This window comes from Girardinichthys multiradiatus, chromosome X (assembly GCF_021462225.1).
Source record: "Girardinichthys multiradiatus isolate DD_20200921_A chromosome X, DD_fGirMul_XY1, whole genome shotgun sequence".
Lineage (NCBI taxonomy): Eukaryota > Metazoa > Chordata > Actinopteri > Cyprinodontiformes > Goodeidae > Girardinichthys > Girardinichthys multiradiatus.
In genome coordinates, this window is record NC_061817.1 from 34,423,316 (window position 1) to 34,440,293 (window position 16,978).

General features: G+C 43.3%; 1 protein-coding gene across 1 annotated transcript; it reads left to right on the forward strand.

Moving 5' to 3' along the window:
- Window positions 1-15,625, forward strand: LOC124862931. The gene is made up of 8 exons (XM_047357138.1): window positions 1-113; window positions 1,035-1,200; window positions 2,989-3,098; window positions 3,204-3,367; window positions 5,517-5,536; window positions 5,688-5,824; window positions 5,912-6,084; window positions 8,214-15,625. Exons 1-8 carry the CDS (start codon window positions 1-3, stop codon window positions 13,181-13,183), a joined length of 5,853 nt encoding a protein of 1,950 aa, XP_047213094.1. The 3' UTR covers window positions 13,184-15,625.
- The last annotated feature ends 1,353 nt before the right edge of the window (window positions 15,626-16,978 follow it).

Here is a 16,978-nt window from a genome sequence, read left to right on the forward strand (position 1 = left end):
ATGGACGGGTGCACTAGAATGAGTGTGAAGGAGCTGTGTGAGACCGATGACCTGGCCACCAGTTTGGTGCTGGACCCGCTTTTGGGTTTCAGCACCCACAAAATGAACATCAGGTAACCTAAAGCCTAAACAAGCGCTGTCAAATAGTGTGTTGGTTGCATTTAAAAGTTGGTTGCACGTCAAAACAAACAGTTTTACCTCTAGGAGCATTTTCAATGTGTTGGTTGTAATTTTGTCCCTCAGTTTATGCTGTAATCTGAAAAGTCGTGACCCAAAATCAATAAATATTGTTCTAGATATTGCTATTAAACCTGATTATTCTTGATTTTTACAGTGGCTAAAAAAATGCAAGTTAATAAACCTTTAGTAGTCTTTTATCGAGCCAAACAAATAGTGTGTAAGATTATTATGTTTACTGTTAAAAACAGCTAAATAATAGCAATGTGCCTTGAAATAAAGCAGCATTCTCCTCAAATGAATAAATTACATTTTTTTTCCAGATTTTGGTGGACATTTGGTTTTTACTCAGGTTAGAAAAGCATGTGCTCACTCGCAATGTAATATGAAAGTCCGATATCATGATGATTTGTCTGCAGGTTCATCCTGGATGTCTGTATAATCACAGTTTTGTCAGAATGTACAAAAATATTAGGAGTTCAAGGTGTTGCATGAGTAGAGCCTGTTGCATTATCCAGTTCCCCTCAGCACAAATGTTGAAAATATTATTATTAGAATTAGTAATATATTTGATCAGTTTCACTGAGTCACACATCAACTCCTTTGTGTTGTGTATTACATTATATCCTAACAAATCCAAGTTAAACAGACACGGACAAAGAGCCGGAGGACGAGTTGTGTGTTGCTTCCCTTTGCCTTTAGTGATGACAAAAACACCTTTAAATGTTGGTCTCGGTTGGTTAAAATGTACGTGGTTATGCTTCTTTTACGTTGTCAGCATGGATTCGCCAAATGTTTCCAGTTGTTTCTCCGATTTTATTCATTGTTTTTAATTAGTGAATAATTTCTGTTTTTAGTCCGGCACCAGAGATCAGACGTTGGGGTATTCTCAAGGAGACCCTGCTGCGGTTTCAGCGAACGCACGACTTCAACGCCACGTTCGAGGCGCTGACTGTCGGCGAGCTTGCCGGGGACTACTTCAACGCTCTGGGGAGCCATCGACAGGAGCTGCTGAGACAACATGTAGGCATCTAACCAGGGTTCCTATCCTGTCAGGACAAGTCTAGAAAATTATGGAATTAGATCTTATTGTTTTCCAAATCTACAGAATTATGGGCCTAAAAAAACTGAGTAGAAATTGTTTTGAAATTTTGGACCTTCTTTCTTATTTCTCTTATTTTTACTATCTAGAAGAAAGGAATTGGTTCCTAAAAAAAACAAATCAGACTCTTTCTGTTTATTTAAATTATGTGTTTTTTATTACCTTTGCATCATCAACTCACTGATCTTTTGGGTTTTTGAGTCATTAATGAGAAACCCACAGATTAGTGGGTTTCTCAACAAACAAAAAGGACAATTTCACAGCTTTTCACGACCTTAGAGGTGCTTAAATTAAGGGCTGAAACAACTGGTCCTGTGGTTCTTAACCTGTGGTTTAGATGCATTTAATAGACACTGAAATACCTTTTTTTTATTTTTTTTTCATGTTACAGCCGAATTAAAGGTAGCATGGATCACAAACTGTGCTTTACAGAATCAGTATTTAGTGTAGGGTCCAAATTTGATTAGGCGTTAGAGATATAAGTTGGTTCAGATTTTATTACAATTTATTACACTGACGAACCAGAAGGCATCTTCAGCATTGTGTTGATTCATGATTTTTTTTGAACGTGCAAACGATTAAACACCTTTTAGGTAAATAGTTTGACCTCAAATCACCAGATTGTTAAAGAATCTGCTGGAGGAAAATGACCTTTTCAGTCCAGATAAATGTGGAAATTTGAAAAAGATCAATGTACATGTGTGCGACCCTTTGTACCCGTGTGTGGGGAGTCGTAAAAGCAGCTGTCATAGAATCTCCACACAGATGTTAATCTTTTACTCTCAGCTTTTCACCTTCAGTTTTCATATCTGAAAAGTACAAATCGGCCTCCATTCAGTTTCTCTTGCATGTGGGGCTTTTCTCACACTATCAGAGACACAAACACATGTTGCATTTAGGTGCTGGTTTATCTTAGTTGCCATGAGATGCATGTGGTTTTTCTTTAACAGACGAAAGGTGCTGTTCACCCTGCAGAGGTCAGGGCTAACAACCATGCTCATTCAGATGCTATTCATCTGTACGCAAGATTTGAACCAAAATATCAAGAAATAGGGTGTAACATTTAGAGTTAAATGATTTAATAATCATTTGTCTCCAGAAATGCATCGGTGCAGAAATGGAAATAGAAAATGGAAACGTGTGGGTAAAAAAAGGGGGGTTCCAACTGGCGATGGGGCAGATTGACTGCATGCATGCACACTCACACCTTAAGGCAGTTTAGTGACAGGAAAACCTAACATTCATGTTTCTGTACCGTAGAGGAAAACCCACGCATGTACAAGGAAAGCATCCAAGCACCTGGACCTTATTGCTGTGAGGCAGGGGGCTCAAACTCTACTCCTTGAGCGCCGGTATCCTCCAACTGTTAGATATTTGTCTGGCTGAATCAAATATTTAAGTCAGTAGCAGGACGCTGCAGAGGTTGGTTAAATGCTGGGCATTCATTCAGCCATTTAGATGCTTTGGATCAGGGAAGCATGTACATTGCAGGACAACAGCCTCAAGAACTGGAGTTGGAGACCCTTGCTGTAACGTAACGGAGCTAATCACCAGGCTAGGAAGAACCAGCTTTGCACCAGGAGTTAAACGCAGCGCATGTTTGCAGGCTGATTCATGCATACCAAGTTTCTCATGTGTTTTTCTTAATACTTATTTATTGTAATGTTATTGCATTAATTTGCCTCATCTGTGGTTTGATGTGGCTGCAGGTCTATCGCTACCTCAATGCCTTCCTGCTGGATAGTGGGATCAAGATAGAGTCGTGTGACAGATACTCATCAGAGACCAATGGAGCAAAAATAACAGCCACGAGGCACTGGTAATCACTCTGTCCTCTAGCAGTCAGCTGTCAGTTAGAGCACCATGTCCTGCCTGGGACTGTTAAACCGCAGCTCTGTGCAACCCTGCACTGTGTGTTCTGCAGGTTTGTAGGAGAACGCGTGGAGGTCTTACTGGGCTGCATTGCAGAGCTGAGCCCCGCTGACAGCGCCGTGCTCAGGGCGGGGGTCAACGATTTCAGCGTCATGTACTCCACACGCAAGCGCTGCGCTCAGCTGTGGCTGGGGCCTGCAGCTTTCATCAACCACGGTGAGCTCGTCTACATCTCATCCCAACAGACGTGTGTCTGAGCACAGGTAGTCAGACCTTAGGTGATTGGATGTTTTACTTCTGGAATTTAGGTTTTGATCATTTTAGAACCCCGGTCTAAAGATTTCATTTCTTTACACTGGGGGACAGTAATAGGGGCAGGGAGCAGAAATGCACAAATTAGGCTTTTTTTATTTCACCTAAACAGATTTCTGGTTTCTCAGAGGTCAAAGCCACAGGTTCTGATTTTCTTCCTATGGAAAATGATTCATACCAGCCTATTCTGCTGAAATTTGTTTTAATCAAACAATTAAATATCATCATAGGAGAAAACTGCTCAGCAGGTTTCCTGTTGCTATACATGAAGGTTTTACGGTTTTTGCAAAAAATATGTAAACAAGAATGCATAACATGATTTATGTTAAGCAAAAAAAAGATGTTCTCATTTAAATGAAGAGAAGCAACAGATATTCCTACTGCTGCAAGATAAAATAAGATAAAACATTGCACTAAAGTGTTTATTTATTGTTAATTTAGTTTTGATACACAAACATAAAGAGAAGACGCTTATCGCGAAGGACGTTGCACCTTCTTTTCTTCTGTTCTTTAGAGAGAAACACAAATATAAGTTGGAATTAAATGGTTAATTAGTCGGGTTCTGTGCTCCGACAGAACCTGCAGTCAGCTGCTTAGGAGACGTAGCACTCATGGCTTGCTAACTGCAGTTTGAAAACTGCATTACTTCAATAAGACTGGAGGGGGCGCTCCTTTAGTTTCCACTGGTGATGATGATGATGATGTGTGGTGGTATTTATTGATTTATTGTGATGACTTGTTTGTTTTTTGGACTTTAAATCTATCGAATGATGTTTATCCTTCATCAGGAACTCGGCTAGAACATTTCATTTCAGTAGTGCAGCTACAGTGCTGAGCAGCACGCAGTGGTTGCATTCGATCATGTTTTTAAACGTAAAGACAGTTTTTATTGATGATCTGATGGAACCAGCAGAGGGGAGGAACTGTTCAAGCAGCAAAGAAAAATGGCATTTATATCATCAGTTTTTGGGTTTTACAGAAATGATTAAATTGCCGTTATTGTGACAGTAAGACTGATTCTTTTCATGATGAGTTTACCATCCCTATCCATGCATAATTACCACAACATGACTGCTTTCCACAGCCAGAAAGATTTCCAGGCAGATGCGATTGTAATCCTTTTGAGCCAGCCAGCTGACCAGCGGTGTGCAACAAGTGGGGGAGGGGTGGCGGGGGAAGGGAGTTGTTCTCTGACCCGTAATTACAAGGTTATCCTCCTTTATGTATCACAGCAGCCTTTATCCGACTTCTACCGAGCTTAAAACAGAATTTATGAGGGAAGATGCTGTTTGTTGATGCGTTCAAGGACCAGAAACAGGTGGCGGGTCAATTTTAATACACTTAACAAACTGGCCGGTTGATCGGTGGGTCACTAACAATTGTTCCAGAAATGAACCGACATTGATTGCAATTGGTCTTGTATAGTTTTTGGACCTGGGAGAGTGAAACGGGCTGTCAGTGAGTCCGCAGATGGCGAGAAATCCCACACTCTTAACCTGACATTAAACACATCCTGAATAGACAGAAGACGAACAGATTCGTTATTTCAGACCTTTCTGTTTTCAACACGCTGTGCGCGTCAGGCGTGATGCGTTGACTTAAATGGATCGTTCTCTGACCTTTTTAAAAGATCCACAAAGGGCCACCGCCTCGTTGTTTTGCATTCTATAACCTCCAGAATCGATCCGTTCTCAGGGCGGCTCACCTGACTTCATGACTCAGTTTGATTAAACAAGTTTGTGAGTAAAGACGCATAATATGTTTCATGCCTACAGGCTTGTCTGAAATTAACCCCCTCTTGATTGAAATCTGATTAATCCGCAGTATTTTTACACTAAAGCTGTTATGACTGAAATAACGTGTGGTTGGTTTGTTACGGAAATGGTTTGGTTTAAGTTTTTTTTGTTCCATTGTAGTATTTCTACCTCTTTGTTAAACTTAACTGCAGAATTGCTTCAAAATAAGCAAAGTCTTAATTGCCATGTATACTGCGATCGAGTCATTAACTGAAATCTGTTTTATCTCTCATTGTTTTTGTCCTCCTGGGTTGAAGACTGCAAACCGAATTGCAAGGTAACACACTGCTAACCTGGTTTTTTTTACCATTTTACTACAGAAAGTGTCCCTTTTCTTCTGTTTTCTGACACCTCTGTTGTTTTTGGGCCCTGTGGGGGCCGACCAACCTTTGTCTAATCCATTTTTTTCCCCTTTTGCACCTGCCAAGTTTGTCCCTGGTGAGAAAAACATCGCCTGTGTGGAAGTGATCCGACCCATCTCGCCTGGGGAAGAGATCACCTGTTACTATGGCGCCAGCTTTTTTGGTGAAGGCAACGAAATGTGTGAATGCTGCACCTGTGAGAGGTGTGTCTGCTAATCCAACAGGCATCGTGTTAAACACAGCTCAGATTTCATTCATGAGAGCCTGTGTTTGATCTGGATCTCCTTTAGGAATGGAGAGGGCCACTTCAAACACAGAGGGAAACAACCTGAGTGCGAGGAGACTAAGGAAGCCGTGGGCCAAAAGTACCGCCTGAGAGAGCGATATCTCCGTCAACACAGGGAGAAAGGCCACTTTGCTGCGAGACCAGTGACGCCAGGAATCCACTCTGGGATCTTCACAGGTAACCAGAAATCCAGGTTTATTTTCGGGGAGAAAAATAAAATCCAAATAAAGGCTTTTGGCCTGGCCTTAAAAAGTCTTAAACCCCCTTGATTTTCAAATCTCTCTCTTAAAATTAAATCTCTTAAATGTGTTCATTTATTTATCCATTGCTTTATAAATGTACTGTTTGTTTGGAAAAATTGTGCTATAGATCTGGCTGACGTGTTTGGGCATGATTTTTGTTCTGATAAACCCGCAGCGCCCCATGAACCCGGACAGTAAACTGCTCTGTCAGGACGAATTGAAAGAATTTCTTTAGGTCATTGAAATCCAGTTTGTGTTATAAATCCCCATACAAACGGGGGGTACCTTCTAGGTTTGACTCAAAAGTAAGTTAAAAGCTGTCAACAGTAGCTGTTTTGAAGCTTATTGAAGCTGGGTCGTATGTAGGCGTAAAGGTTCTGTCAACTGCAGTGGATGGAGTTATATTTAACCTGCTTAGGTTGTGTAGACTGTCTGTAACGGAGCCATTTATTGTATTTCAGACTAAAATTTGATCATAATCTTAAAAGTTTCTAAAATCTTTAAATCAAACATGCTGAAAGCTGGAAAATCCCTTCCTTCCTTCCTTCTTTCCTTCCTTCCTTCCGACCTTCTTCATTCATCAATCCTTCTGACCTTCCTTCCTTCCTTCCAACCTTCTTCATTCATCAATCCTTCCTTCCTACCTTCCTCCCTTTCTTTCTGCCTTCCTTCATCAATCTTCTCTCTCTCTCTCCCTCCCTTCCTCCTTTCCTTCCTTCCTCCCTACCTCCGTCCCGCCGCTTCATGTCATGATCAAATGCAACCAGGTGTGAGCAAATATTTCTCTTCAAGACATATTCTTGTGATATTGGACTTTTGTTGCTGAATGACTGAAATTAATCCTTTTTGTTTTAATCGACTTGCTTTTATATTCTCACAATGGCAAAACCTAAAATAATTAGACTCCTTCTTCTTTGTGTGCTGACACCTATCATAGCAAACCCTCACAGACTTACCCACAATAAATTCAAGCACTTTTTAAACCCATTGACTGCATGTTTCTCTGCTACTATAAAGGCCATAAAGGATCAATTAAGGAAAGTCGATTAAACAGCTTTAAGTGGAAAGGCTCCTTCAGCAGATCATGGGAAATGTTTGTAGATGCATTGAGATGTTTTTTTATGTATACATTTGTTTTCTCTCTGCCTGATTATACAGTTGCAGTCAGAAGTTTACATACACCCATCCCGGTCTTCTCCATGGCGAAGTTCTTATACAACAACCTTCAATTATGTTTAGAAACAGGAACTGGGTGCAATCATTCTTACAGGCTCAGATATATACATACACCCCCATTGTACATATCCTCCCTTTCCATGATTGCATCTACTTTAAGCATCTGTGACAGAGAAACAGCCCCACATCATGATGCTGCCACCACCATGCGCGAAAGTCAATACAGTGTTCCCGGTTTTAAAGCCTCATCTTGCCGTGTCCAAACCTGCTTCTTGTCTTTTTAGCCAAATATCTCCATCGTAGATGTTTCTCCAGAAGACTTTGGCTGTACTGTGGATAGTTAAACTGGAGTTGGAGCAGCTCCCAGTTCATTGCAGTATTTAGCCTTAAAAGTTTCTGGGTTGTTCCTGAAGGGGACAGTTTAGGTCTTTTTCCAGAGTGGTACATCCACACTTTTTTGTTCTTAGATCTTCCCTCTGTTCCTCAGACTTTCCTGTTGTTCTGAGTATTTTCCATCCGAGTGAGTAGTGTGAAATACATCCTTTATATGCCGGAATACAGAAACTACCAGCTGTAATCCACCATGTTTACTAATGAGAAATTAATATTCTTGCCTCTTTCAAGGTAGAATATGTTATTTGACCTTTACCCCCATCCATTAACAGATTTAAGTGAATGTATTTGTATATCTGAGGCTGTGTGTTTTAAAGAAGTTGCTTGTTGTATAATCATTGCACCCTGGAAAACAGACATTCAAACCCAAAAATGATTGATATTGGTGAAAACTTCGGACCAGAACAGTTTTCTTTTCCACCTCAATGTTTGCACATTTCAGCAGGTAATGGGATTTAGGCCGGCTGCTAAATTGTATCCTTCTTTTATTCCCAGCCATCCCCTCCAGGAACTCCTTTACCCAGCAGATGAGGAGAAACGCACTGAAGAACAGAAAACTGACGGAAACCAAGAGGTGGAGACGGGAGAAGCAGAGACGATCAGGAAACCACCTGCTGAAATCCTCCGTGGTGAAGCAGTACAGGACCGTTCCACCTCTGTCTCAGGTCACTCTGAAGGACCTACGGATCAGAGTACGGCGCCACTCGGTGGATTTCCTGCTCCACTGTAAGGATCCTAAAAGCAAAGAGAGGGCCTTGCTGCAGCAACTGGAGGAGGTGAAGCCAAGTGGGTTGAAGCAAAGCAAATCGAGTGGTGAGAAAAACGACGGCACTTCGGAAAATCTGAAGTGCTTTACTTTAAATTCCTCCATGTCGGCCAATCGAAGGAGCAGACCCGCAGTACATAGCTTGGGCTTTAATGGGAAATCTGTCAAAGTGGCGGACAGGAAGGCCAGACAACTGAAGATCTGCTCCAGAGCCAAAAACATGGTTCATAAAACGCAGCAGACAAACACAGAGTCCAGTAGCACAAACCTAGGTAACACTACAACAGTTTCTCTGTCTGCTCGGGGGGACAAAACCTGCAATGCAACAAAACAGGAGAACATGGACAAAGCAATCAGTGAAAGTCAAAACAATAAAGTTAACTCTAGCATCACCGCTGCACCTCAAAATCCAGGCGCCAAGCTAAAGGCTGTCCAAGCTTCATCCATTTCGGGAGCCTGTCAGACAGTCATGGATGGATCGGAAAAGGTTGTTGACAATCCAGTAATATCTCTGAAGCAATACCTTACAGTCGAACTTACAAGGTTATCAGTCCCACAAAGGTCTGAGGCTGGAAAAATCCAAGAAGATGAGAAAGGTGGCGTTTTAGGGAAAGCAAAGGGCCGGCGGCGCCCCAGACCTGGGAATCTGCCCAGAAACCGTGTTTTCAGGTCAGACGTCTGCACGGCTAAAGGCAAACAAGCACAGAAGGAAATGTTTTCCAAGGCCAAAGATGGAACAGCTGTTCAGAAAGAGCATGCAGCTGAAGTCGCTGGGAATCCACCTGACGAGGAGAAGAAGGAGGCCGACAGAGTTATGGGAATAAAAACAGTGCAAGCGGAGCTGCAGGGAGAGGAAAAAGACCCTCCATTAACTGCTACTGAAAGTGAAGCTCAAAAAGTGGGGAAAGCAAACAAGGCTGAATGTAAAGTGGTGTCGAAAGCAGCAAATAAAGGAAAGAATGACGTCCAGGGTGTTAAAAACACAGAGAAAGATCCAGTTAAAGTATCAGCACTGACGAAGAGGAGTTTTAATGATCAGCACGAAGATGTGGTTATAAAACAGGCAAAGGTTCTGCTGTCTGATATATTAAGGAAAGATCAATCTTTTTTAGATCAGAGGTTGCAGGCAGAATCGAACAGAGGGGTGTGCAAACGTTCCGTTAAGGGGAGGTTTATGAAAGGACGAAGGGCGCTGAAAAAGAAAGCAGACGAAACACAAAGCAGCAAAGGAGCCCCGTGCGAAGAGCTGCCGGTTGTAGTCACGATGGACTCGAGTGAGAAAGGTTTGCAGATCCAGTCTGAAACGAAGCGTAGCGAGCCGCCGGCCACCTCCCTCAACTCTCTACCTCACAGGTCGCCCGTTTCAGTTAAAGCTCAGCTCCACCCAGATGCTAATCCACAGTCCAACATACCTCTGAAGAAACGCACGTTTCGCAGCTCTGTGGAGGTCGACTCCGAGCAAGGCGTGACTTCTGCCTCTGATCCAGTTCAGAAAACCACTTCTGAGCTGGCGTCACTTCCATCGCCAGAACAGAACCCGCCCCCGTCTTCAGGAGAAGGCAGCAAAGTCAAAAAAGAAAAACAATCGAAGGCGAGAAGGATCCAAAAACAACCCTCTATTAAAAGAGTGCTTCGCTCCAGAGCTAACGAATCTCCCCGAGGCCACCTGCTAAGGAAAGTCCGGAAATGCAAATTGGAGAAGCAGGAGGATATCAGCAAGGTTCAAAGTGATAATCCTGCAGAAGATGCCCCTAAGATCCAACAATGGGAATCACAAACTAACATGGAATCGTCATCCTCTCAAGAAAACAGTTCAGAGGAGACAAAAGCAGGCTTGGATTTTAAGATCCGTCTCAAGAGGAGAAGAGGGAAGGTGTGGGATGTGCAGGGAGAGAGCATGGCGCTAAAAACGGAAAAGGACGATGACCCGATGAGGGCCTGCGATCCTTTTAAAGCAATCATGGATTCTGTGTCCATCTTAAACAGAGAGATGGAGGCTCACGTACAGGCGAATCAGAAGTCGAAGAGCAGACTTCATCGTTTAATACGCAGAAGCGAAAGAAACATCAAAACCCAAGCTGCACTGTGCTCCAGTGACGTCCAATCAGACGAAGTTTGTGAAAATAAATCCGGACAAAGTCAATTTTCCGACAACAAAACTGAAATTAAAGAGAAATTTGACAGCCAGCCCCCGCTGAACCCGCTTCCAGAGAAAGTAGAGAGTCTGAACGGTACTGGGGAGATGCTTTCAGAAACTAAAGTTGAAGATCATCTTTTAAAAAGCTGCTGCCTTTATGAGAGTGCCTCCCAACAAAAGCTGGAGCCAGAACTGTGTTCAAACAGTCTTTCATTACCGATACTAAAACTGCGGAGGAAGGTGGAGGATATTTGGGAGGTGGACAGCAAGAAAGGGCTCAAACAGCTGGACCTAACAGCTGAGCTTAATATTAAGAGGGAAGTGAAGGGTCACACTTCAGGGAAGCAGGAGAAAGGTGTTAATGATTCTGGGATTCTTAAAGATGAGCGCCAGTCTCATCAGAGATTGAACAGCAATCCGGCCCCTCTAAAAACAGAACCACCCCCATTTTCACTGTCTCTGTCCCCGCTGTCGCTGTCTTCACCCCTCAACGAGAGCAAAACTGAAGCTATACCCTCAGCTGGAGAGCGAATCGCAGAAAGGTCAGAGACAAACAGTGGAGAGAGGAAACAGAGGCTCAGAATGGACAAACAGCGCAAGAGTGGGCCTGTGGAAACGCCCTCCACTTGTCTGAGTCACACTCTCCAGCAAATTGACAACAGCCTCTCCAGGCTCTCTGAGGGCCTGTGTTCATCTCAGACGCTGGAAAAGCCCACAGCGGCCGGCTCCAGTGCTTCCAGTTCTGCGATCCAGACCCCGTCCCAGTCTCCTCCTTTCCCAGCTGCTGATAACATGCTGTCCGCCGAGCCCAGCTTCACCAACTGCTGCGACGACATCCTGGACTTCCAGTGCCTCGGCTTTGAGGGATACGATCAGCCGCAGAATATGCTCCCTTCCTCGCCGTCAGATCTGTGTTCCCTGGATCCACCCACTGACCCCTTCAGTAGCCCCCTCTCTCACAGCCCTGCCGACACCTGGACCACAGAAACTCCCTATCTTGGCCCTCCCAGTCCAGGGAATAACTTCACCAGTGAGGATCTGCAGTTTTTCCCGGGCTTGGTTCCTTCTAAAAGTGACTCTGTTCAAGTGGAAAGTGAAGCTAAAGACATCTCCAAAGACAGCCCCAATCCCAGTTTGGGGTTTTCAGCTGACGTTGTGAGCAAAGATCGTATTATGAGCAAAAATCCAGGAATAAGGCACTCCAAAGAAGACCTCAACACTCAACAGCCTTTGTCTGTCGCCAGCAAACCTCGCATTTTCAGTGGAACTTCATCTCAGACTCCCATCGCTTTAAGCCAACCATCCACCAACCTCAGGCCCAGCACCAGCCAGGCAAAAACCCAGCTAAACCTGAAAACCCCGGGTCCGTTCCATCGCATGAGCATTCCAAGTAAATCCCAGTCATTTCCAAGCAACCAGCCGAACACAGTTAGGGGAACGCAATCTCAAATGCCGAACAGATTCCTTTCCCCTCCGCTCTTCTCTACAAAAAATCCCAATCCTTCTGAAAGTCCATTCAACTTCCAGGAGAAGCCCTCTACGGTTATCCACAGGGTTCTGAAGTTTCAGGGAGGAAACCAGACCCAGAACCTGTACAGTGCGCCGTGTAAGGACACGATGGCTACCGGCGGCTCGGTTGTCGGGTCCACCCTCGATGCAAAGCCAGGTGCTTTTGAAAAGATCCAACATAGTCAGAAATGTGTTGCTAACATGTCTCAAAAAAGCAACATTTCTTTTCAGGGGTTTGGAAAAGATGTCGGCCATCTCGGTTCCTCAAGCAGCCCCATTAGGCCCAACCTTCAATTTAGCAGACCCAGTTCTTCTGTTTCAGAGTCTTTTGGTAAACTTAAGATGGTGTCAGACAAACAGGAGGGCTGTGAAACTAACATGGGATACAAAAACTTCTCTGACTTGCCCAGGCCCTTCTTCTTTCCCAGCAAAGGTTCCGACTGCTACTCATCCCCCCAGGACAAGAATTTGAAACTGACTAAAACCCCGGACAAACACCAGCCTTGTTACACGCAGCAGGACGCCTATGATTTCAGTTACAGCTCCTCTCTCTCACCCATCTCTCAGCACAGCAGCCCTCAGCTGGTCCACAGCACACCTCCTAGTACACCAGCACCGGCGGCCAAGTCTCAGTCCTCCGCCTCCTTCGCTTACGGCTACCAAGGTCCTCCCTATGTACTGAATTTCAGTGGGGACCACTCGCTGACCCTAGGCCTGAGGGACGGTCCTGAGGGCTACCCGGGTCTGGGCCCTACCAACTACACCTACCACTGCCTGATGGAGCCCTCAGGCACTCAAGGGCGGTTGGTCCTTGAGCCCTGTGGACCCCAGCTGTCCAACCCATCCTCTTTGGGCGGGTTTGCAGGGCTCAGAGGTCAGGACGAACACTGCGGTAAGGACATGCCGCAGCAGTGCCAGCCCGGGGAACATCAGGGCGCTTCACACTATGGAGCAATTCCTACATCACACCCCATGGGGGCTACAAAACCCAAGAGGGTGCGGCTGGTGGTGACGGACGGTACGGTCGACCTAGACCTGCAGTACTCGGACTGAAGTGAAACCTTTAGATTTTGGTTGATGTTTTTGTAAACATTTCAATTCATAATCTACTAAATGACTTTTTTCTAACGAATTATCTTGATGTACAAATGAGTTGAACAGAGTTTGCTTCTGATTTAACAAAGAACTATTCACTACAATTTGCTCAGAATACCAAATTTTAAAGCATTAAGTTTGAACCTACAGGTCAAGTGCAGTTCTTAGCAAAACTATTCTTACCTCTGAAACGTTTTACATTTCTTCACGTTAAAACCACAAAACTCAACGTATATTATTGAGATTTTCTGTGACAGACCGACGCAAAGCAGAACGTGAAGATGAAGTAAATGAAAAATAAAACACAATGCTTAAAAAAAAAAAACGTAAAACGTCTGAATGGATGAGGAGCGTCTGTACGCAGATATTTCCAAGTGTTTTCCCAGTAGGATTTAGGTCTGGACTTTGACTAGGCAAACACAAAGCCGTTAACAGGTTCCACCTAAGTAATTAGGTTTTAAAACAGTAGTACAGCAGGTCTTATACTTTGTCATTGGTTAACAAAACAAAACAAATTGGCATTGCATATGGAAAAAATATATATATATATATATATATATATATATATATATAGTTTGTTTTTTAACTTGTGACAGTTTGTAACATAAATCATTCATACATTTTACAGTCCCTTAATCAGCATGTTGCTATAGTCTGTATGAAAAGCAGAGCAATGGGTCATTATTAGCTTGTGTGGCTAATAGCAGTTAGCCAGGTAAATAAAGACCAGTCAGCAAATCTCCTCCATCCAAACCTTGGATCTGGGAATGATATTCCTAGCTGTCAGCACTTGCTCCTGGTTGACTATAGCAGTAAAGGCAGCCGAAGTACCATGAGTTGTACTTGCACCACAGATTGAGAACCATCTATCTAATCCATTCCATGTGAGCCCCAGGGTCAAGTCTGTGGCAGTCTTTAACAGGTTTCCTTACAGGAGTGCCCTGTGTGGCCAGTTTCTCTGTGCCTGCTGGGAAAAAAAGGACATCCCATAGCATGCTGCTGCCACCACCATGTTTAAAAGTCAGGATAGTGTTTTCTAATGTGTAGGTCTTAAGTTTTAGTTTTGGCCTCATCTGACCAGAGCACATTCTTCAGTGTTTGCAGCCCCCCCCCCTTCTTGCCAATTATCCATAGCTAGATTTGGAGATTGCTCAACTAGCAATTGCCCTGCTCAAAGATTGCCCCACCATATCTCTGCTTTCTGCTGCTCCTTACTTTGACTTGGCCATTCTAACATAAATGTGCTATGATCTAAACCTTTTAATTGTAGCTCTGGCTGAATGTTTATTGCTGCTGTGAGGGGAACCTCTAACCCAGTCTCAAGTGTTTTGCAGCTTCTAACAGGTTTTCTGTCAGGATAGTCCTGTATTTGTCTCCATCCAGCTGCTTTTCAACTCCGACCAGGTCCCCCTGCTCCTGCTCAGTTGGGCTGACTAGAAATGCATTGTAACAGTGAAGTCTGTGGTTGTAAAATGGCAAAATGTGAAAATGTCCAAGGGGTCTGAATACCTTTGCAAGGCGCTGTACACATTGAAATCGCTCTCACTGTACTGTAACATAGATGTATGAATTTTTCTATAACACAAGTGGCTGTAGAGACAGAATCCACCAGAACTGTTAGCCGGTACTCGTTTTGGTGGACCTTAAAGAGGCAGCTTTGTGCCTCGGTCTTTGATATTCTCGTGATGTTCTGAAGCACCCGTTGAAACATGTTTTCTACCCACATTAAGCTCTCGTTTCACTTTTTTGCTTGTAAACTCTTGAGTTTTGAAAGCTTGTGCATGCGTTTGACGCGGCGGTCACTCGTTGGTCCACCACCTGAAGATATGTGCATGAACAGCGTGCAGAAAAGACTTCCTCAATGAATCCAGGACCAGTGGAAGACCTCATCAGTTGTCCTTTAAGCTGTTGATATTGTTGCATCAACAATGTGACAATCGTCTCATTTAAACCCAGCTCTCTGTTCTCGTTATTTCTGATCCCACAGAAGGATTCCTTTATGATGTTACCATATTTATAGTTTTTGTTGATGAAGCTACAGATGTGGGAGTGTTCTCCTGACTGCACAGCCTCACATTATGACGTACTGTCTTGTTATAAAAAAAGGCCAATTATTTATTTTAATATCCTCACTCTTTGAAAGGTGCTTTGATGTAATTTATATTTCACATTGATTGTTCATACTATTAAATGTGGTTTTTTTTAATGTTATTGTTATTTAATGGGACATGATGATATTTACATGACGTATTTAATTTTAAAGACTTTGACGTCCAGTTTTTTTAACTGTTGCAGATGAAACTAGCTCGTTTTTTTCTAATTGGCTGTTAGTCCTACTGGAAGTCTGTTGTAGAAATGTACAAATGTAGCCTATATCATTAAAGATGATTCTGTTTTGTAGTTTTATCCTTCCCTTTTTTTTTACCTGAACATTTAAAGGATGCTGACACATACTTTTCAAACATTAATACTATATTATGTGATATTTTGCAGTGTTTTAGTACTTTGTAAAAGCTTTGAATCACTCCTGCAGAAGCACATTGCCGCCTGTGCAGAGCTTGCTCAACGTTGGCAGCAGATCTTCTCATCCGCCCCTTCACTCATTCCAGCTGCTCCCGTCAAGCAGAAGGTTTCAAGTTTTCCCTGGCCTGGAAACCATTTACAAAAAGTAATTTATTCCGTTGGTAATTTCCACCTTGAAGACCTTAAAATAACAACTGTACTTTTGCACATTTTAACAGTTGCTTTTAACAGCCCCCCACTGTGTTTTAATTAGTTTTCTTATGTGTATCTTAATGTGTTTTTTGTATTTTTAGCGCAGGAATGCTGTTGTTGGAGCCCAGTCAAATATTTCTGTCACCACCTGGGACAGACAGTTTTTCTTTTCAGGTAGTTTTGTCGTTTGATTCAGTTGCAGACCCTTGAACTAAACCATTCATGCATTGTAGCTCTGCCTCTATGTTTATGGTTGTTGTCTTTCTGGAAGATGCACCTCCTCCGCACTTTCTTTTGGAGCCAAACAGGTTTTCTTCCAGGATTGTCCTGTATCTAGCTCCATCAATCTTAACCACCTTCCTTGTCCCTGCTGAAGGAAAGTATCCCCACAGCATGATGCTGCCACCATTGTTTTTGACTGTAGGAATGGTGTGTTAAGGGTGATGTGCAGGTTTGTGCTTAACACTGAATTTTACATGCAGGTCAAAAGGTTCATCGTTGGTCTCCTCTCACAAGAGCAAGTTCTTTCACGTGTTTTCTGTCTTCTGCATGGCTGGTGTCAACAGGTCTTTTAATGGATTTCTTACAGGAATTGCTTTATTCTTGCTACTCTTCCCTCAACCCCAGGTGCGTTGAGTGCACGGCTAGAAGTTGTCCTGTCTACAGGAGCTATGGATCATTGCAGCTCCTCCAGAGATGGCCTCTTAGCTACTTCTTGGATTAATGCGCTCCTGGCGCCTTCAGTTTAGTTCGACCACCATATCTTGGTAGGTCTGCAGTTGGTCCACTCTCTTTCTGGATTGAACGGAGCTCTGTGAGATGCTCAAAGCTTGCGATGTTGTTTCAGAACATAAACCTGCTTTAAACTTTTCTACAAATTTCTCCCTTACTGCTACAGAGAAGCAGACACGAAACTGAAGTGTTCCTTAGGTTTGTGTCTGATCATGATTAAAGTAATCGTGAAAGGATGATGATACTACATCCTTAAGTTTTAAGCTGCAATTCAATGTTCAGACAAAAACTGATTCTGTCTTTGAG